Below are 19,643 nucleotides of genomic sequence, written 5' to 3' on the forward strand. Positions count from 1 at the left end.
AGCTATTGGTCCCAGAACAAACCTATGAACTTGAATTGAATTTGAACTATAAAAGCTTTATTTCCAACTGTATTGAATAATTTAGAATGCAATGATATTATGTGAATTTGCTTTAAAATAGAATTAAAGCAGCCTGAGAGACTCATGTTACCCAGAGTCCAAATCTTCTTTTCCTTCTATACATTCTTCTAATCTCATCTCTGTAGATGTATTAGCGAGGCTCCTGCTCCCGTAACGGGAAAAGAAGAGTGATGAAACGAACACCATAGCTGCCTCTCAGCCTGTAGGTTCAACAGCTACAAATACTACATGTGTCAGTATGCAATTAAAGCCTTAATTAACAGTCTGGGTAATGCTTCAACGTGGAGGTTGCATGACAATCATGTGCGTATTTCACATTAATGCAGTCGGCTTGATGTCGTGTAATGTAACCTGTCTGTCTGCATCTGTCAAAGCCTGTTTTTGGGTTTCTTTAAACAGCCGTAGCTCTGAGGCTGTGAGCCAAGTTTTACCTCAGGGTACAGTAAAGTTTATCTTATCTTATCTTTCCATTAGCGTAAGTGTGTGGCCTGTGGATGAATGAAGAGAAGAATTATTTCATGCTCACTCCTGTTACACTGCAGGCTCCTTGTGCTTCCCTCAAATTCCTTTTTGAACCCAGACTTTTGTGAACTTTGCTCTAAACATTTGGCACTCACTGCATTGCCAAATGAGGAAAACTATCTAAATCCATCTACTTAAAGTCCAACATTCTGGCATTTAACCTTTTACTAGCCACACTTCCGGCCACAGGATGCTAGTACAATGAAAAATACCATAATGTAATATGTATATTGATAAATTACACATAATTTTTTTCAAGAAGCAACACTCTGTTGTCAAAATAAGGTATGAAGCCAGCAGGTGGTTAGCTTAGTTGCAGAGGGAAACAGCCAGCCTAGGTCAAAGCAAGCTTAGAATTAGTCTGTACATCATTTTATAAAGAGACCTTGCATGTTGTAAATAAAAATATAAATTTGCAAAGAGAATAAAAACTACAGATATCAGATAAATGTACAATATTTTCCTCTGAAGTGTGTGGTGGGGGTATAAATTAGCATGAAATATTTAACTGTAACTAAATACTGCTTGCACATCATACATATGAGTTTGGCTTTCTGTCACTTAACATTTGTCCTGTGAGAAGATGATAAGATGCTTGCACTAGCTGCTGACTTTGAATATAAAGAAAGACTCCAGTTCTTTCTATTACGTGCAGCATTTCTCCGAGCACCAGTATCTCCTTATATGACTGAAGGCATTTCAACTACAATGGAACCGTGTAGGGCTTTTTGGCATGTTTGCAGCATATTTCAGTCTTCCAAACATTCTTTTAGCATTGCTTGACCTTCGATGGAGACTGTCACTGTACTACACTGGCAATTAACTGACTGCACAAATGGATGCCTACAGTTCTTGTTGATAGCTGAGCTTTCTAAACCATGCAGATTTTAATGACAGCTTGAGATTGTGTGCATGTGGGTCACTGAGGCTCGGATCTGCTCAGCCTGCCGTGTCTGGCTCCCTACTGGAGCCGGTGTCTCGCTGTTTTCGACCTTAGTCCTGGTGCTTGTTTACCTGCTTAGAGGAATGTGGAGTTATGTAAGGCTTAATCTATCAGAAAGTACATGTCCCAGTGTTACCTGGGCCATAGGGGAACACACACAAACACACACACACACACACACACACACACACATCCAAACTGTGCTCGAATAAAGAAACGCAACCAAAAGCTAAGCTTTACACACATGGTCTGAGCTCACTGTGTTCTGACGTGTGCACTTTTATGACCAATAACCGGGCTTTTACCTTCACACAACAAAGATAAAGACCCACTCAGCTTGTGCATGCTGAACACACACACACACACCATTTTAGAGTCAGCTCCATCTATGGAAATTCCCCCTCATGTTTGCTGAAAATGGAGCACTGACGTGTTTCTGTTACATGTCTGTGCGTTATTGACGCACAGACGAGGTCAATATTTCTTTCCAAAGGTTTCTATTCATGGAACCCATCCAGTTCCAATTGTGCGCTGCCACCATGCATCTCCTCTGCGGCCTCATGCTGGTGTGGGACTGGGTCACGGTTTGCACATAAACATATCAGTGTGTTGAAAGTAAAAATAGACGCCTGCACACAAAAAGCACATGTGTGACAATCATATGTATACACCTGCTGTTAAACACAATAAAAGAGGTGTTGCAACCATTTTGCTTTGTGTGCAGAGTCCCAGTTCAACTTCCTGTACAGCTAAAACCTTTTGTTTGAATAAGATATTTCTCTGACATTCATTCTTATGTTGGTGTTACTTGGAGCTACATTCAAGTGAAAGATTAAATGGTCATATGAGGTTGTATGAAACAAGATTTATAGTCGTTCTTTTTGGAAAGTTTTATGTGAGAGCAACTCTACAGAGCTTCTGTTCATTTAGTCAATCAAGGACTTGAATTGCCTACTTTCTGTATGAGTTGAAAGTTTTTGCAGCATGTACACAGGAATGCCATTCCACGGTGCAACTGCTTCCCATATGCCCAGCAGCCGTCTGCAGGAGTTTGAAACCAGGCCCAATCCTATTAATTGGACTGGGTTAGTACCTATAGGAATTCTAGTCAGCAGCACAACACCCACCAAACAGAGGTCACACCAGGGGCAGGTTTGCGTGCTCAGCAGCCAAGTAAATCATCCGTCAAACATGCCAGCCACGGGGCTAAAGCTTAAAGAACAGGACAAAGTTGGAGACACACATTCAGAGGGGCTTAATGGAGAGCGGTGACACGCAAAGATGCTGCACCCAAAACTTTCCGTCCAAATCCAGCAATGACCCTGTGCAAGAGGCCTGCGTGTACTCTGTGCTTTACAAACACACAAATATAGCAGAGAACGAAGATCCAAACTGCCCTGAAATCAGCAGCAGGTGCAGAAAACTTAAAAACCAGATGAGCAGCGATGGAACAAAGGAACAACTTGCTTTGGGTAGCTGTGACAGGCTGCACCAAGGTGTCCAACAAACAAAATAAACATGAAATTATCTCAGTATTATTGGCAAGTGTGCTGTAAACAGAGCGTGACCTTTCATTACATGCCTCATGCTTACACAACTAAATAAGACACGCCTGCCTGTGTTATGAGAAGAGCTGTTAGATGGCTGTTGTGCAGTCAAAGTTCTCCTTTTTCCAACAAAAAATGGACTTGATGCATGGTTTTGTCCTACTGATGTGTAAAGCAGAGATGGGAGGTGAACAGGGTGTCGTAACGCTTATTCTTATAGAAACAGTAAACTATATAATATAACCCCAAAAGCTAATGCAGTCAACATTTGGTTACCGCTGTAGGTTGTAAGTTAGTTAGCTAGACGTGCTAACAATTGGCTTACATTAGAGCATTAGAGTAAACACCCTGAGAAACCCAACTCTTACACCTAAAAAGCACCAGAGCTTGGTTACGGTTGCTAAGCTGTGATTGGACAATCTCCCCTCAGGAGAGGGGTTTACTGAGCGATCAATTGATGCCTAATTAAAAGGTTAGAGCCCATTAACCTTTATTAATGAGGAGGAGAAACAACCTGGTAACCCAAATGTTGTTTTTAACTGATCTGTACCAAATGAGTACATGATTTATCAACCATTAATAAAGTATTAGTCATAGCTTGCAAGCGCTTTATATCAGAAAGTGAACTTTTATTTCATTCACTTAAAGCAGCTAAATGTTTATGTGGTTATGACACACTGCCTCATGAGTTGGTGCAGGCCCTGATCAAGAGAGTCAAATTATTAATGACTTTAAACACAGTGTCAGACGTGCACAGTCTTGCACCTCCAAAATGCAGATAATTCAGACATTCAGACAGCTCTGCTCCAAGCCTCACAGCCAGTCTGAGCAGAGAGAGGCAGTGAGTAAATGTTTGTTTACTAATGACCAGACTGTAGCTGCTCCACTTGCTCATTGGATTATGGACTGTGCCAAGTCTCAGATTGGCACCGCACACCAAGGACCAAAGTCCTGGCCTGAGGAAAACGAAAAAAAACATGCCGATAACACGGAGAAGTAAACAACATAAAAGGGAGCATAACTGTGATTGATTAATGGTCCCTGTGGGCAATTTTAATGCTGAGATAAAGAAATCAATCCTGCCCTGTCATTAAAGTTTCAAAGGAGCATAAATGATCTTAATTGATGTTTTTGTGGTGAAACACCGGTGTGATTGTATGTTTGGTCCCTGCTTCATCAGCTGCGACTCTGCTGCGAAAGAATGGCAATGAATAGATTAATAAAGGTAAATGACCTAGCAGTAATGTACTGAATGGGACAATTCAGACTTCATGTCCCACTGAACAGTATCTAAGATCAAACTTCAAAGCCTACTGCCGTGGCACCATTCCCTGGTTTGAATCAAAGTTTGACCCCGGTGTGCAACAAGATGTCACACTCCCTCAGAACATTGCACCGCTACCAATTTGACAGTTATGTAATGTTTTTGAGCAGAGTTCTGTATCTTAAAGCAGGGCCGGTGAGAGCATGATGTTGTGTAAGATGCATCAGAGGGTGCTGTCTTGTTGTGTTCTGCAGGGCTGCTGATAGCGTCTGTGTACAGCATCTGAAGGAGCAGTTATCAGTCACAGAGTTCAAAGAAAACACCCGGATAATGACACTGCAAAGGATAACAGCTACAGCAGCCACAGTGTTCAGAACACAATGTGATCGATAATATGACCTTACTGGAAGAGACGTCTGGTAATATAAATGCCAACACTGCAAGTGCATGTTTTAAAGGAGGACTTTAAATGACCTGCTGTGAGGCCTTTTCCCTGCATGTTCACACTGCAGAGACACTCAGCTGAACAGAGTCAACAGCAGGGCTGGATTCACTCATTTGCAGGTCTGGGGGCCACGATGAGCTATGTGCCCCCTCAAACCAGTGTAATTATCGTTTTGTATATTTCATTAGTTTCTTTTGTTTAATTTTTAATTTTTGCTTTCACTTTGGTTTAGTTTCAGTTTGTTTCCAGATTTGGTTTGCTTGTTTCAGTTTAGTTTTTATTGCTTAAAACATTTTAGTTTTAGTTTACTTTTTATTGATTGCAGTATTAGCTTTTAGTTTTTTTGTTATTATAATTTGAGGGGTATGTGTCAGGGGCAGATTTAAGAAGTTCAGCATTGGTATTACAAACATAACACCTTGTGAGCTGACTTAGTTTTTAGTTAGTTTAGCAAATATAATAACCTTGTCCCACACTAATGTTTTCAAACTTCACGATGGAAGACCACCACTACTTTTCTGCCTGTCACTCAATTTATGATAATTTGTTAAACTACAAATGTCTTGAAAGATATGCACCATATAAGCATAATATCAACTGATTCCCAGACAAATAATTCTACTGACTTTTCCATGAAGTTAGCATGGGTGTTTTTGATGTCTCGACTACTGGATGGACAATGGATTGCTGTGAAAATTGCTACAGATATTCATTGTTTACATAAAAAGAAATTTGCATTTCCCAGGATAATCCATGACATCCTTTCTGCTTTAGCTAGTCACACAAACACTTAAGAGGCTGAAAGGCTATTTGGATAACAATGTATACAGTAGCACTCTATGTTTATTTCGAGGGCAGGTACCTCTGGTTTGTACATGACAATGAGCTGACAGACTTGTCAATGACTCATTCAAGGTTTAGCTGTCAAATATAGCTGAATGGTAACTTTAAACAAATTTGTGAATGGATTGAATCATGCTTAATAACGTGAATATACAACAATGCAAAACGCAATGTGTTTCGGTTACACAAAGCAGGTTTAGATGGGGTCTTTGTAGGAGTGTTTGCTGCTGATATGTTGATTGCTTGATGTAATGTATTGATATAAAATGTCAGAAAATACTCAACAGTGATGTCTCAAGGTCACAGGTGTTTTGCAACACAGTAACTGAAACAATGAATTGATTATCAAAGTTATTGGCTATTAATTTCTGTAGATCAACTACCCAATTTAAGTAATTACCACATGTGAGATGATGCAAGATGACTATTATATAAAGTTGTGTATCATCCACATACAAATAATAGAATATTCAGTCAAAGCTGTGAATAATGATGCCCAAGAGAAGCCCTGAGGCACACCGCATCCCACAGCACAAGAAGAAATATAGTTCACTTTGGAAACTACAAATTTCCTGTGAGACAAGTAAGAGGAGGGCCAATCAGATGCAGATCCTGATGTGTCGGCCTATGGCTTGAACAAATAACTGTGGCCAAATATCACCGTGGCGTGATCAGAGGTGTCAAAAGCAGCATTTAATTTTAGCCAGCAAAATGGGCAACTGCCAATCCAGAAGGGCTTATGTGTCAGTGGAAAGAAGCATGGGTGAAGGTGTATGGCATCAAGCCGACACGTCCCTTCAAACACAGATGCAATACTGCTGATGATGGACCCAACAACGACGTTTATGACTTTCCATGCCTTAATTAGGCCCAGTGACACCTGAGCCTTTCTAGATTGTAGTTCATTTAACTAGGCATAGTGATACAAGGAGCACAAGAAAATACATGTTCTGGTGATTTCTGGTTTATGATTAGTTCTCCCTTGAATAAATAACTTAATAAATAAAATGTTATTAAAAAGTAACAGACTACTTTTATGCAGCTTTAGTTGGAAAACCTCCATCTGGTCACTGAAGAACAACACTAACTTCAGTTACATATTAGTAAACTCACTGGTTAAACCCCTACAGTGCACTTTTGCGCTTTTTACTAGATGCTCATAATCTAACCCTGACCTTCTTTGTGAGTCCATCTGCTTCACTTTATTGCTGCAGGGGCTATTATCTCATGCTATAACCCAAACCAAGGCCGAGTCGGGGTCACTGAAGGGCTGCTATGGCGACCTCTCCATCCCTCTGCTATGATGCCACATGATGTAACTGAGCAAGACCTCTGCACAGGTCAGCTGGCTGTCCAGTCAGTCTCATGAAAACACAGAGCGATCCGGGATTTTATCGGAAATTCAATTTCATAACAGAGAGACAGAGTAAGAGCTGTTATGACACAGCGCGTTATGACAGAGATTCAAGGGGAGAGACAGAAAAATAGAAAGCTATTAAAGAGGGCAGATCGCAGTGTGGAATGGCAATGATGTGTGAAGCTGATCTAATTTTAGTCGAAGGTCACTGGGTACTGTCTGGCTCGCTCTGCCAGCTGAAAGAAAGCCTAGCACAATATTTTGTGCTCTGCAATTTAGGTGAACAGGATCTCCCTGTCCTCGATTATGTGGTGAGGAGTTCAATCTTGCCTTAAGGCAGCCGTGCATCAAAAGCGGCTTTGGCATGTGCGCAGATTTTTTTTCCTTCATTCTGTTTATAAAACAACTGCTGGGAACACACATTAGGCACCGTACAAGTGAGTACATACTGTACTGAAAGCACACACCCATATGTGCAACGTAGTTGTGTTTGTGGGTAATGTATGCCAGCTTTAGCCTTCGGGCTACCATCTGCACCTGGTGCGCTATACTACCTGAAAACAGCCAAACACTGCATTCATGCCATACCTCATTTTATAGTTGTCTCACTTAATCTAGCAAATTAGATAACATGAGGTAAGACTTTATTAATCCCCAGAGAGGAAAATATGTCGTAACTGTGCAAAATCTGAGAACTACAGATCAGCAAAGAAATAATTAGGAAGTAATAATTAAGAAGTAAGTAATCAATCAATCAATCAATCAATCAATCTTTGTTTATATAGCGCCAATTCACAACAGCGTTATCTCAAGACGCTTTACATGAAGAGCAGGTCTAGACCAAACTCTTTAATTAGAGAGAGACCCAACGATTCAGGAATTCAAAATTAAGGATTCAAGAATTCCCACATGAGCAGCATCAGATATTAGTAATAGTATAGTAAAGTAACTATACAAGAGCAACTCAAGTCAAAATTTCTTGGCAAGAAATACTACTTACAGAGAACATGACCAGTGTTGGCCCATACACTAATAGTGCAGTAATAAGTAAAAGCAAAGTCAGCAAAGTATCTTATAATAGGGCACCATATGCTGTGTAGCATGATAGAGGATCACATACAACATATTGTACTACATCTATTATATTATGTCAGTTAAATAATGTAATCAAATATTGTGTTTGTTTGTAAGCATAAGCGCAATATATTACACACTACTATAAAAGTATATAATATAATATGATATATGTCTTCATTAAACCCCCTTTGACTGGTTAAACATCTTTTCTCTTTTATCTCACCACATCAGTGTCCTTTACTAAAAGTTGTACAATCAGTGCAGATAATCAATGGGAAGCTTTTTGGCACAACACATTTCTCAGTGTGTCAGCGGCCAGCAAGAGACAGGAAGTGTTTATGACTGTCTCTGCAGCCACACATCACCAACAAGTCGCTCTGAGCGAGGAGGCTGATGCGGCGCTTAATCATCAGCCATGTCGAGGGGGGATTTTAGCTCGATTACTCTGCCCAATACTCTTCCTTCCCTCTGTGCCTCCATGCCAAAATCTCACTCAGTCCTACACCAACACACTATAAACACCCCCTTCCTCCTCCTCCTCCTCCTCCTCCCTCCTTTCCCTCTCAGTCCCAGTGCGAGCTGATGCATGCCACGGAAGCAGTGACGTCAGTTGTTTACTGTCTTTTAGGTCTCTGCTCGTTGTAGTGCAGCAGCACATCCAGCAGGGCTTATGTAACTCCACTGCCTGCTGCATGACAGCATGACAGGCTCAGTTTACTGCAGAGACACTGTGTGCGTATGTGTGTAGGGCGGGGGTGGGCCCTTGCACTGCAGCCTGTGCAGCATCACCCACTCCCACATAGGCACAGGTGCATGCACACTGTACACAGACATACAGTATAAACAGCCATTCAGCCAGCTTTCCTCTCCATCGCACTGCATTGTGTGTGAGGTGAAGACACAGCGGGTTCGCTGCTGGAGCACATAGTGGCTCCAAATGGACCTCATCCCTCCCCGCACATATCCCAGAATCCTCCACTGCAGCAGCAGACAGGTAAACAACTCTGGCTGTGTGACTCAGGGCTCAGCGACATCCTGCACAGACACAGGCCGCCCCCTGTTGGACAGCAGGAGGCAATAAACACACATTTAAGCAGCTGCTATAGTGAGGAGCCAGTCTACTGTGTTTTTCAGATCAACCCCCCCCCCCCATTAGACTGCAGCTGCTCTATTATTACAAAGGCATCCCTTTGTTTTGTCTGTTTATACAGCACAGGAGTATATGTGTGGACAAACACATTAATAACCACTTGTATCTGCTAACAACCACATTATAGTGTGCTATAAACCACTCATTACATCTCTACAGACTTACTGTATAAATATGGCAAGTGTTACCTTCTCAATTTTGTTTTTCACATGTTTAAACTAGAAATCATTCTTGTCCACAGAGTTATCTGTACTGATTACTACCAGTGATGAAACTACGATGATGACTATCATTATCGTATCTATTTATTAATCAATTCATCCGTGAACCTCATAGGGGTCCATCCCCCACCTCCCTATACAAACAACTTAATACATAAGTTAAGAATACTATTTGATATAACATAACACACACACACACACACACAGGTCAAAGGTTGAGGTCAGTGACTGAGCAGCCGTCCTGCAAAAGATTCACAGTCTTGCTCAAAGACACTGAAGCCGCCATTAAAATAAAGAAATAAACTACAAAAAAAAAGATAAAGAAAACATGAGGCGTGGTGCCTCACATGCTTTTGATCGTGAGAAAAGCATCGCTGGAATGTTTTGGCATCACTTTACAAGTAATAGCGTGTACTTGGAATCACACCAGCTTTCACCTAATGGTGTGTCAAAACGAGTTTGTAATGAAAACACAGCACGAGGTTAAAAGCCGTGACGGTGTCATCCAAACAGTCTTAAATGAAAGAATCTCTTACATGTCAGCTCAGGTCAAATGTGCCTGCATTTGCAAATCAGAGCAATTCAAAGTATATGACAGGCTGGATAGTGCCCAGCAATTAGTTTTTGTTGTTGCCTGAAACCAATTTGCAAGTCTTATCAGGCGCATTAGTGTCTCCTGCAGCTCTCATTATTTTCCAGAAAAAATATGGATAGCCTGGTTTTAGTGGCAGCTTAGAGCAATGGTGAGAAACAGACAAGGTGTCATCATTCAAATCATTAACTCTCATCCAGAATGTCACTTTCTGCTGATTCCTGGTTGACTTTGCTGTTGTGTTGTCTACAAAGAGCCACAACTTGTCATGCACAAATCACCCTTGTTGTTTTCCATTTACTCCTTAAATAAGAAGAGAGATACAATTAGATTTACCATAAAGAATTTGTCTGTAAAAACATCAGTTGAAATGTCTTTAAAATCCAGATCCATTTTGCTTCACCATAATCATCATCCCTGTCATAGTTCCTGTCACAGCACTATTACTGCATTAATGACTGGGCAGGGAGGTTTTATTAATGTTACTACCTGCTACCAGAGGAATCCAGTCTTACATAACAATTGTAGTAAAGAGAAACGCCTTCTTGTGGTCAACAAGGACTCATTCCTGTGTTTTACTACCAGCTTACTACTGACTCACAGGCTCCAGGCCCAGGATGGTAAACAGCTCTGTGCCTGCACTTCCTCAGTACTGCAGCATCCCAGTGTCCCTCTGCTGGTGGAGACCGGAGCAACAATAATATGTCCACAGGGACATATACACATTCCTCAATATTATGATTTAATCAGATTAAATCAGAAAAAGTTCATGTTTGCTTTATCAGATTTTATATACAAAAGGAAAAACACAACAAAGGAAATGCAGCACAATGGATCTAAAACAACACATGCACAATAGGGCAGAATGTTTGAATAAGATAAACATTATGCCTAATAAGGAATTTCAGATTTAATATACACAAAGCCAACTGTTGGATTTCAGCTCCACTTTACTGCAGTTTAGTTGATTAATATCTAATTTTTTAGACACGAATCAACACTGTAGAGGAACACAAGACTTTCGCTCTTGTTTCCGGGGGACCGTTTTGCCAGGAGGACCCTCCCTGCTTGGAGGACTAGGAAGTGTTTAACATGTAACTCGCTATGAGGAGTCAATACTTCTCTTTACTTGGAGGATAAGAACAAGGTAAGACTAAAATCTGGTATTTTTGACTATTTGACTAACATGTTAACTTTACTCTTCTTCAGATAGAAGAGCTAAACTTCCGCCTTAGGTTTCAAAGTGAAGGCGCAACGAGCTTTAAACTTTTAATTCACCTTTTGTTTTCTGTGAACAGAATATCACATTAAGGTGCCACTGAAATCACAAAAATACTCTGAAATACTGCCTTATATTTTACCTGTTGTATAAACATGCCTGTACAGCACAGTCGTCTTATGTCAACAGATACTTTTATTTTGAAAATGACCGGAGTCAGCAGTAGTGTTGTTTAACAGCAATAAATGTTAACAAATATACATTTAAATGGACTATTAGTAACTAATGACTAGTACAAGCTGCTTTACTTCACATTATTGTCAAACATAGCATTAAATCAGATATCTGCCATCATGTTTAGACCGTTTTTATTATTAGCTCATAAAACAGCCCATGTTGTTGTGAGACAAGCCAGAACATGTTGAAGTTTGACCCTGTGCACCAGTAACCTGCAGCTAAGGAGCCTGGAACAGTAAGAATTGAGAGGAAACTTTTAATTTAGTAATGTGTACTTTATTGTATTTATGTTTGTCTCCTAATCGTTTATTTTAGTTTTGTATTGTACATAAAGTGGTGCTTTACTTGTCAATCTTTGCCCAATTCTCAATTCTATGTTCATATTATGATCTAATGTTACTTTGGTCAGTTCATTGTTTAAGGGATTACATTAAATACTGTCACTGATATGATTGTAGGGCTGCAACTAACTCTTATTTTCACTATCAAAAGGTAGTTTTCACTGTTGAAATTAAAAACTATACAATTCTGTAATTCTGCTGATAAACAGACAAACAAATGGCACATAAGCCCTTTGGGGTGAAAACACTGATGTTTTCACACGGATGCTGCTGATTGTTGATATTCAAATCTTTGAATTTTAACTTTTTTCACAAATACTTTTGAAGACCAAAGCCCATATATATTCTCTTTACTATTACACAAGGCAAAGGAAAGCAACAAATTTAATTTGTTAATTAAATTTCAAATTATTTGGTATTTGTTTGAAAAATGACATAACGGGTAATCAGTTATCAGAATACTTGCTGAATAGAGCTGTTGATCCACTAATGAATGAATCAATCAACGGTTACAGCTCTATATTGGAAAGAATGAAGTATGTCCAAACTGCAAAGTGCATTGTTGATTTGCCTCTACCAGGCTGATCTTTATCTCTGACATGTTTTACAGATTTCAACATGGAGGGAACTTCCAAAAGCGGCACTGAAGGTCAGCCCTCTGTTGCAGCTCAGGTTCCTTTTCTCCACCTGTGTACCACTTTAGAAAAAATCCAGAAGTCTAAACTCCGCCCAGATAAATCCAAGATCCTTCATGATTTCATAGAGTCATGGAGGAAGTTTCACTCTGCCCTCCACAAAGACAACCCCCGAACCACAGATTCTTTCTACCCAGCGATACGCCTCATAGTCCCCGCCTTTGAACGAGAGCGCATGGCGTATGGCATCAAAGAGAACATGCTAGCTAAACTCTACATCGATGTATTAGGCCTCCCAAAGAATGGCCCAGAAGCCAACAAACTGCTGAACTACCGTGCTCCCACTACGTCCCAAGGAGAAGCTGGAGACTTTGCCGGAATGGCGTACTTTGTGCTGAAGAAACGTTGCACCAGCCAGGGAACCCTCAGCATCAAAGAGGTCAATGACTTTCTGGACTCAGTGGCCATGAACAATGCCAGCAAGCAGAAGGATCTTGTGAAAAAGAGTCTGCTTCACCTCATCACTCAGAGCTCAGCTCTCGAGCAAAAATGGCTCATTAGAATGATCCTGAAGGACATGAAGCTCGGGATCAGCAAAGAAATCGTCCTCCAAGTCTTCCACCCGGATGCTGCTGACTTCTACAATGTCAACACTGACTTAAACAAGGTGTGCCAGCAGCTCCACAATCCCTCTGTTTCTTTAAGTGAGGTCTCTATTGGACTCTTCTCTGCTTTCAAGCCTATGTTGGCAGCTGTGGCGAACATCCGCAATGTGGAGAAACAGATGGGAAACAGCCCTTTCTACATTCAGACCAAGCTGGATGGGGAGCGTATACAACTGCACAAAGACGGGGATGTGTACAAGTACTTTAGCCGAAATGCTTTTGAATACACCCAGCAGTTTGGAGGATCCCCACTCGAGGGCTCACTGACACCTCACATCCACAACGTTTTTAAAAGCCACGTTGTAAACTGCATCCTCGATGGCGAGATGATGGCGTTCAGCCCGACCACAGAGACCTTCATGCAGAAAGGGAGCAAATTCGACATCAAGAGACTCGTGGACGACTCTGAGCTACAGACGTGCTTCTGCGTGTTTGATGTGCTGTTAGTCAATGACCAGAAACTCGGCAAGGAAACACTGAAGAAGCGCTATGAGACCCTTCAGACAGTTTTCAACCCAGTCAAAGGAAGGATACACCTGGTGCCAAAGACTGATGGCCGAACCATGCAGGAGGTGGTGAACGCACTCAACGACGCCATTGACAACAGAGAAGAGGGGATCATGGTGAAGGATCCTTCATCCATCTACAAACCTGACAAGCGAGGGGAGGGATGGCTAAAAATAAAGCCAGAATATATGGATGGCTTGATGGATGAGCTCGACCTGCTGATTGTCGGTGGCTACTGGGGGAAAGGGAGACGGGGGGGCATGATGTCCCATTTCTTATGCGCCGTTGCTGAAGCTCCAAAGCCTGGCGAGAAACCCTCGGTTTTCCACACTCTCTGCCGCATCGGCTCTGGCTACACCATGAAGGAGCTGTATGACCTTGGTTTAAAGCTAGCCAAGCACTGGAAAGTCTATCGAAAAAATGACCCACCAGCATCCATCTTATGTGGAACAGAGAGACCAGAAGTTTACATCGAACCCTGCAACTCAGTCATCATCCAGGTCAAGGCGGCTGAAATAGTCGGAAGCGACATGTATAAAACCAACTGCACCCTGCGCTTCCCCAGGATCGAGAAGATCCGTGATGACAAGGAGTGGCACCAGTGCATGACTCTGGCAGAGCTGGATGAGTTTCGCAGCAAGGCGTCTGGAAAACTCGCCTCCCGGCACCTTCGCATCGATGACGACGAACCACAGAAGAAGAAGCGCAAGCTGCCGGCCAAACCCAAGAAGGTGGTCGGGATCATCGACCACTTCAAGCCGCAGGACCTCTCCGGGGTTACCAAGGAGACGGATATGTTTGAGGATGTGGAGTTCTGCATCCTGAATGGCACAGAGGACCACCCCAAGGCTGAACTGGAAAAGGGCGTGGCCAGGTATCATGATGTTAAAAAAGCCCTTATTAATTGTTATTGAATTAGGAGATAGAATGAGGATGAGCGGCCACTTGGGGGCAGTGCAGACAAGCTGTGAGCTCAGCACTGACCTCTCAACTTTTAAGTGAATTTTGCCAAACATGTTAGCACACAGTTGCTTATTGACACATCCAGCAGACACACAGCAACACTAGCATTCATTTCGAGTCTTGTTTGTGTCCACCTGATGAATGTCAGTCCAATGTTCGCTTTCCTTTCAGCTATGTTTTGATCTCCTACTCCAGAGGGAAATCCCTGGCTCTGTTGCTGCTAAATGGTCCACTATGTTCAACAGCTAGTCGCTAACCTACTCTGTTGGCTGTTTTGTGCTGGGACAGGTTGCACACAGAGGGTTTGTCAGAGCTTGTTTGCTGAGAATCTGTTGCGTCTGAAACCAGCTGTGATGAGAGCAATGACAGTGAACCAAAACATTAAAGTTACAGGCTGGTAAACCCAAACAATAAGCTGAAAGCCGCTGAAGATAAGAGCTGAGGGGAACTGCAGAGTTTGATGATAAATCTTTGTGTAATGTGAAAGAGGTTGATCGTAGTGATGAACCCACAAAGTCCTGTGATCCACTGAGTTATCTCTTCTTTCAAAAGTTACTTAAGTATCTTGCGACAAATAATGGATAAATGATGTCATTCTCTCTTTAGGTGCGGAGGGATTGTGGTTCAAAACCCAGGGCGAGACACCTACTGCGTCATTGCCGGTGTGGAGAACATGCGCGTGAAGAACCTGATTTCGTCCAACCAGCATGACGTGGTGTGGGCGGCCTGGCTCCTGGATTGCCTGAGCCAGAAGGAAGTGATCCCATGGCAACCACGTCACATGATCCACATGTCGCCCGCTACCAAGGAGCACTTTGCAAAGGAGTACGACAGCTACGGCGACAGCTACTTTGTGGAGACAGATGAGCGGCAGCTGCAGGAGGTTTTTGGCCGGATTGGCAGCGCAGACGCGTCTGCGGCCGTGGACGTCGGCCAGGTGGAGCAGCGTTACGGCTGGGAGGACCTTCCCACCAGCATGTTCAGACCTTTCAGGGTCTACATGGACAGCTACGCTGACATCGGAGACCCGAAAACCGCCATACCTGCCACCTGTTTGGACATCAGGGCGCTGGAGTTCCGCTACCACGGAGGGACGGTGGTGCAGAAGTTGAAGGAAGGAGTCTCTCATGTCATTATCGCAGAGGAAACGAGACTCCTAGACTTAAGGACTCTGAGGCGCTGCTTTAGGAGAAAGTTTAAGATTGTAAGCGACTCATGGGTCACTGATTCAATCGAAGCAGGGTATCTGATGAACGACACTGACTACTTAGTCTGAAGAGGCCTCTGCTGATATAAACAGGATTTAACATTTTAATTCCTAATAAAATTAGTCATGAGCTATATATTAAAAGTCAAAAAATAAGCAGTCCAATCAACATTTAGGGTGATATAAGTGATTTTATACAGCACTGAACAGGGTTGTTACCTCTCAGGGGTTTCATGCAAACTATGAATTTTATTTTTTGTGTTCTTAATGAGTGATTAAGGCTGCTTGTTAATAGTTTTTAAGCTGACAGGCTTCTGCCCCCCCTTTCAATTTGTATCAGAGCAGTTATTAATACATGTAATCAGTATTTAAGCATTTTAATGAGAGTGGAGTCCAGTATGAACAAATCATTACAAATCAATACATCTTATGGAAAGGAAGAGAGGTTTTCCACTTTTCCAAAAACTGAGGGTTTTTTCTAAAAGCTATCATTTCTGTGAATATCTGGCTTAGTAGTAATTTTGGTGACAAACTGAGCTTCATGTGTGAAAAAAGGGGGATTATTGGATAATTAGTGCATCTGTGCCTTTGTGCTTTTACTTGTGTTTAATTACATATTAAGCACATCTCTAATAAACGTCTTGAATTGGTTTAAAACGCAGGTTGTGACTGGAGTAACAAATTTGTCTTCAAAATTGGTAATTAAGTGAAATGCTCATCTGTGTGAAGTGATGGCCTTTGCCTCGGCTCTTCAGCGCGCACTCTGCAGCTGGCAGAGGGAGACTGAGGGACACCACAGGGGTACGTTAAAACCGGTTCAGCTCAAGGCCCTCCAACAAAGATGTCTCCATGTTTTCCTGTCTTCAAAAATGTCACCAATGTGCCTTGGGACTCATTGATATGTTATAACCTTCATCACAATCGCCTCTGGGGTGCGGGTAGCTGCCTGTGGTGTCCTGGGCATTGTTGTTCATAAATGCCGCATGAATACATTTTCAAAGTAAAAGTGATGAGGCACCTGTTCCTAATCATATACTGTGAATAATGGCTCTCATTGACAAGTTGTAATGTTCCCTGTAGGGTTTGTGGGGTTCAGTTTTTTTTCACTGTTAGATAAATTAATTAAAATTGTACCTGTGTGACACTCACGGCCAAAAACAAACACAAAAGCATAAAATGGTTGAGAGCAAAGTGAGCTTCATTACTGGTTTAAAAAAAAGTGCACTCTGTAACCTGTCGCCCACTCTGGACTATTTCCAGGTGATGCGGAGTGAGTGTTTGAGTGACAGGCTTTAATTAGAGGTGCCCAACTTGTGCTTATTCCAGTGTGTGAGGCTTGTGTCGCTGCAGCTCAACCGACGGTCTCAAAAAAACTCTAACTGCTGGTCCTCATAAAGGACGCGCAGGAGCAGATGATCAGTCCTAAGGATCTGGAGATGAAAACAGCAGCCGCGCAAACAGCCGCTGAGAGCGAGCATTGCAGAAATACCACATCCTAATGGGATAAATGCTCTAATTAGGCTGGTCGTGGCTATTGGAGAGATGGCGCCGGCGAGCACGCTGGACACGAGCAGAAACAAATGGTTTGGAGGCTGCCCCCAGACAACCAGTGCAAGCATGCACTCAGCTGAAATAAATGAGCTCCTATAGAGACCAAACAGGGGCTCGTGGCTGCAGGGAAGGTTTGTCTGCAGCAATTAGCACAGCCCACCCTCAATGAAGACATTCAGCCAAAAACAACAGAATCAACTCATTTTGTGCCTCATAAATAAGTCATCATAGAGTCTATTAATACATATATCTGACCAACATGTATATACTGTCTATAATATACACACCACTCTGGTCCTGAATCAGTCTTTTATCTCTATCACTCTTTGCTCTGCTTCAGTCTAGCATGTTTGCAAAAGCTCCCATTTGCTCCAAAGCAAAACACTTATGAGAATTGTGGGGGGTCAGACCCTAGGTTGGGAACCACTGGTTTACTGTAGCCCTGTTAGCTGTTGAACCTTTAATCACAAGCTCAATGGTTAAAGCCAGTGCTTCAACTTTACTGGAAGCAGCAGATTATTCCCCCTCATGAACACCAGTTAAATTGAAGGACCACTCTTCTGCTTTTGCTTGTTTTAGCAACTTTATGACAAAAGTGTGAGCCAGTTTGCTGGAGTGTGTCAGACATTTCCACCCTGCTGATGTTCAACTTTTCACCAGTGTGTTGGGATCTGCTTGGAGAGGCTCGAGGCTGTTTATCACCTAAATCACCTATCACAATAAACAACATGTCTATTTGGTTGTTGTGAAGGCCGTCTCTGAGTGGTCGTGGAGATGTAAGTGCTCGTTGAATTAAACACCTGCATTGCATAATGGTCCAACAATAACACAACTTTGACCAAAAGAAAAGCAGGAGAGCTGTTCACTGTTACGGATTACCTATCTCAAGTACCCAAGAGTCTCGGCGGGTTGTTTTTTTTTATGTATGTAATGATTATAGAAATAAATGAAGATAAGTGTTTGTCTGGAAAATCTCATTCAAATGACTAAAACACGACAGCTGCAGGTGCTTTTGAAGACCGGTGGCTGAATTATGAAGTGCACTTGATTCGAAACGGGCTTAAACATGCAAAAACACCTTTAAAGAAGGGACTGGATCCATTCTTTTGATCAGAACATCTTGCCTGAGGCTGAAACCAGGTGAGCACCAACCTGTCTGACTGGCCCAGAGTCAAGCCAACCACAGTATAGACTGTAATAAGTCTGCTGCTGGAAATCTTCAAAATAAAACAGTCATCACAAGCTCTGTTTATCCAGCCAGCAGCTTCTGTTGTTCAGTATCTCCTGTGCAGCCGGATGCTTCTGACTTTAGTGCTTGTTTGAACTTTATATTTCATACTACAGTTGAGACAGTGTTTATTTTGGGGGCTGCCATCATGGGCTTTCATGCTGAAGTCACATTTCTGGTGATGTTGTTGCGGACTCTCTCTGACTTGACGCACCTCAGTGCCGAAGGATGTGGTGGCTGCGGTGCGCGCGCATAACGTCAGAGATGGAGAAGTTTTATGAAGGTGGCGAAATTAGTCAGCACAATACCGAATAGTGAGCGATTATACCTTCAAAATAAAACAAACAGCTGCACTATGTATCTTAAGATAATACAATAAACGCAATAAACACAGTGATTGTTATTTTTCTGTGCTTTATTGAGATAAATATTGCACATTTGTAAACCGTTTTTCTGAGAATCTGTTAAATGAAAATAGCTTCCACGTTTGTTTAACTGTATTGTAGTTCTCTGAGGCCTGGTATGGCTTCGATCAGTGGCTCCTAACTGTGGAGTCAGGGGGTAAGATAAGTCTGACGGCTCATAAGCAGGTGAAGGAGATAAAACAGGAAAATATGTTCTCTGTGATATTTTATATATTTTCTAGCACCTGTCTGAACTTTTTCTCTGTGAATACTGAAAATGTTCACCTCCTCAAAAAAACCTTCATCACAGATTGTGAGTCACTAAACCAAAGTGTAATTTTCCCACTTTTGTTTCAGTTGAAGACTCACAAGTAGATATGGCTTCATTTTGAATGTGAATGTGAGAGGACACGGGGTTAAAAAAAACAACAACACATTTTTATTTCCAAAATCCCACAGGGGCAGCTGCACAAGCCAACACACGCCAGCCTGTGACTTTTATTCTGAAGGTCAGAACCGGAAGTGCTGCTGTTATCACCGCTCACTTGACGCAGCTTTCTGCAAACACACACCGTCTCTCGGCGAACATGGCGGCAACTTGACAACGGCAGCGAGATGAAGACGGCGAGGGCTTGAAAAAGAAA

General features: G+C 42.1%; 1 protein-coding gene across 1 annotated transcript; it reads left to right on the forward strand.

Annotated features, from left to right (window-relative positions):
• Nucleotides 1-11,105: 11,105 nt before the first annotated feature.
• On the forward strand, nucleotides 11,106-16,517 carry lig4 (ligase IV, DNA, ATP-dependent). The gene is made up of 3 exons (XM_070855715.1): nucleotides 11,106-11,189; nucleotides 12,450-14,520; nucleotides 15,216-16,517. Exons 2-3 carry the CDS (start codon nucleotides 12,458-12,460, stop codon nucleotides 15,883-15,885), a joined length of 2,733 nt encoding a protein of 910 aa, XP_070711816.1. The 5' UTR covers nucleotides 11,106-11,189; nucleotides 12,450-12,457; the 3' UTR covers nucleotides 15,886-16,517.
• The last annotated feature ends 3,126 nt before the right edge of the window (nucleotides 16,518-19,643 follow it).

Source organism: Pempheris klunzingeri, chromosome 24, assembly GCF_042242105.1.
Source record: "Pempheris klunzingeri isolate RE-2024b chromosome 24, fPemKlu1.hap1, whole genome shotgun sequence".
In the NCBI taxonomy this organism is placed as follows: domain Eukaryota; kingdom Metazoa; phylum Chordata; class Actinopteri; order Acropomatiformes; family Pempheridae; genus Pempheris; species Pempheris klunzingeri.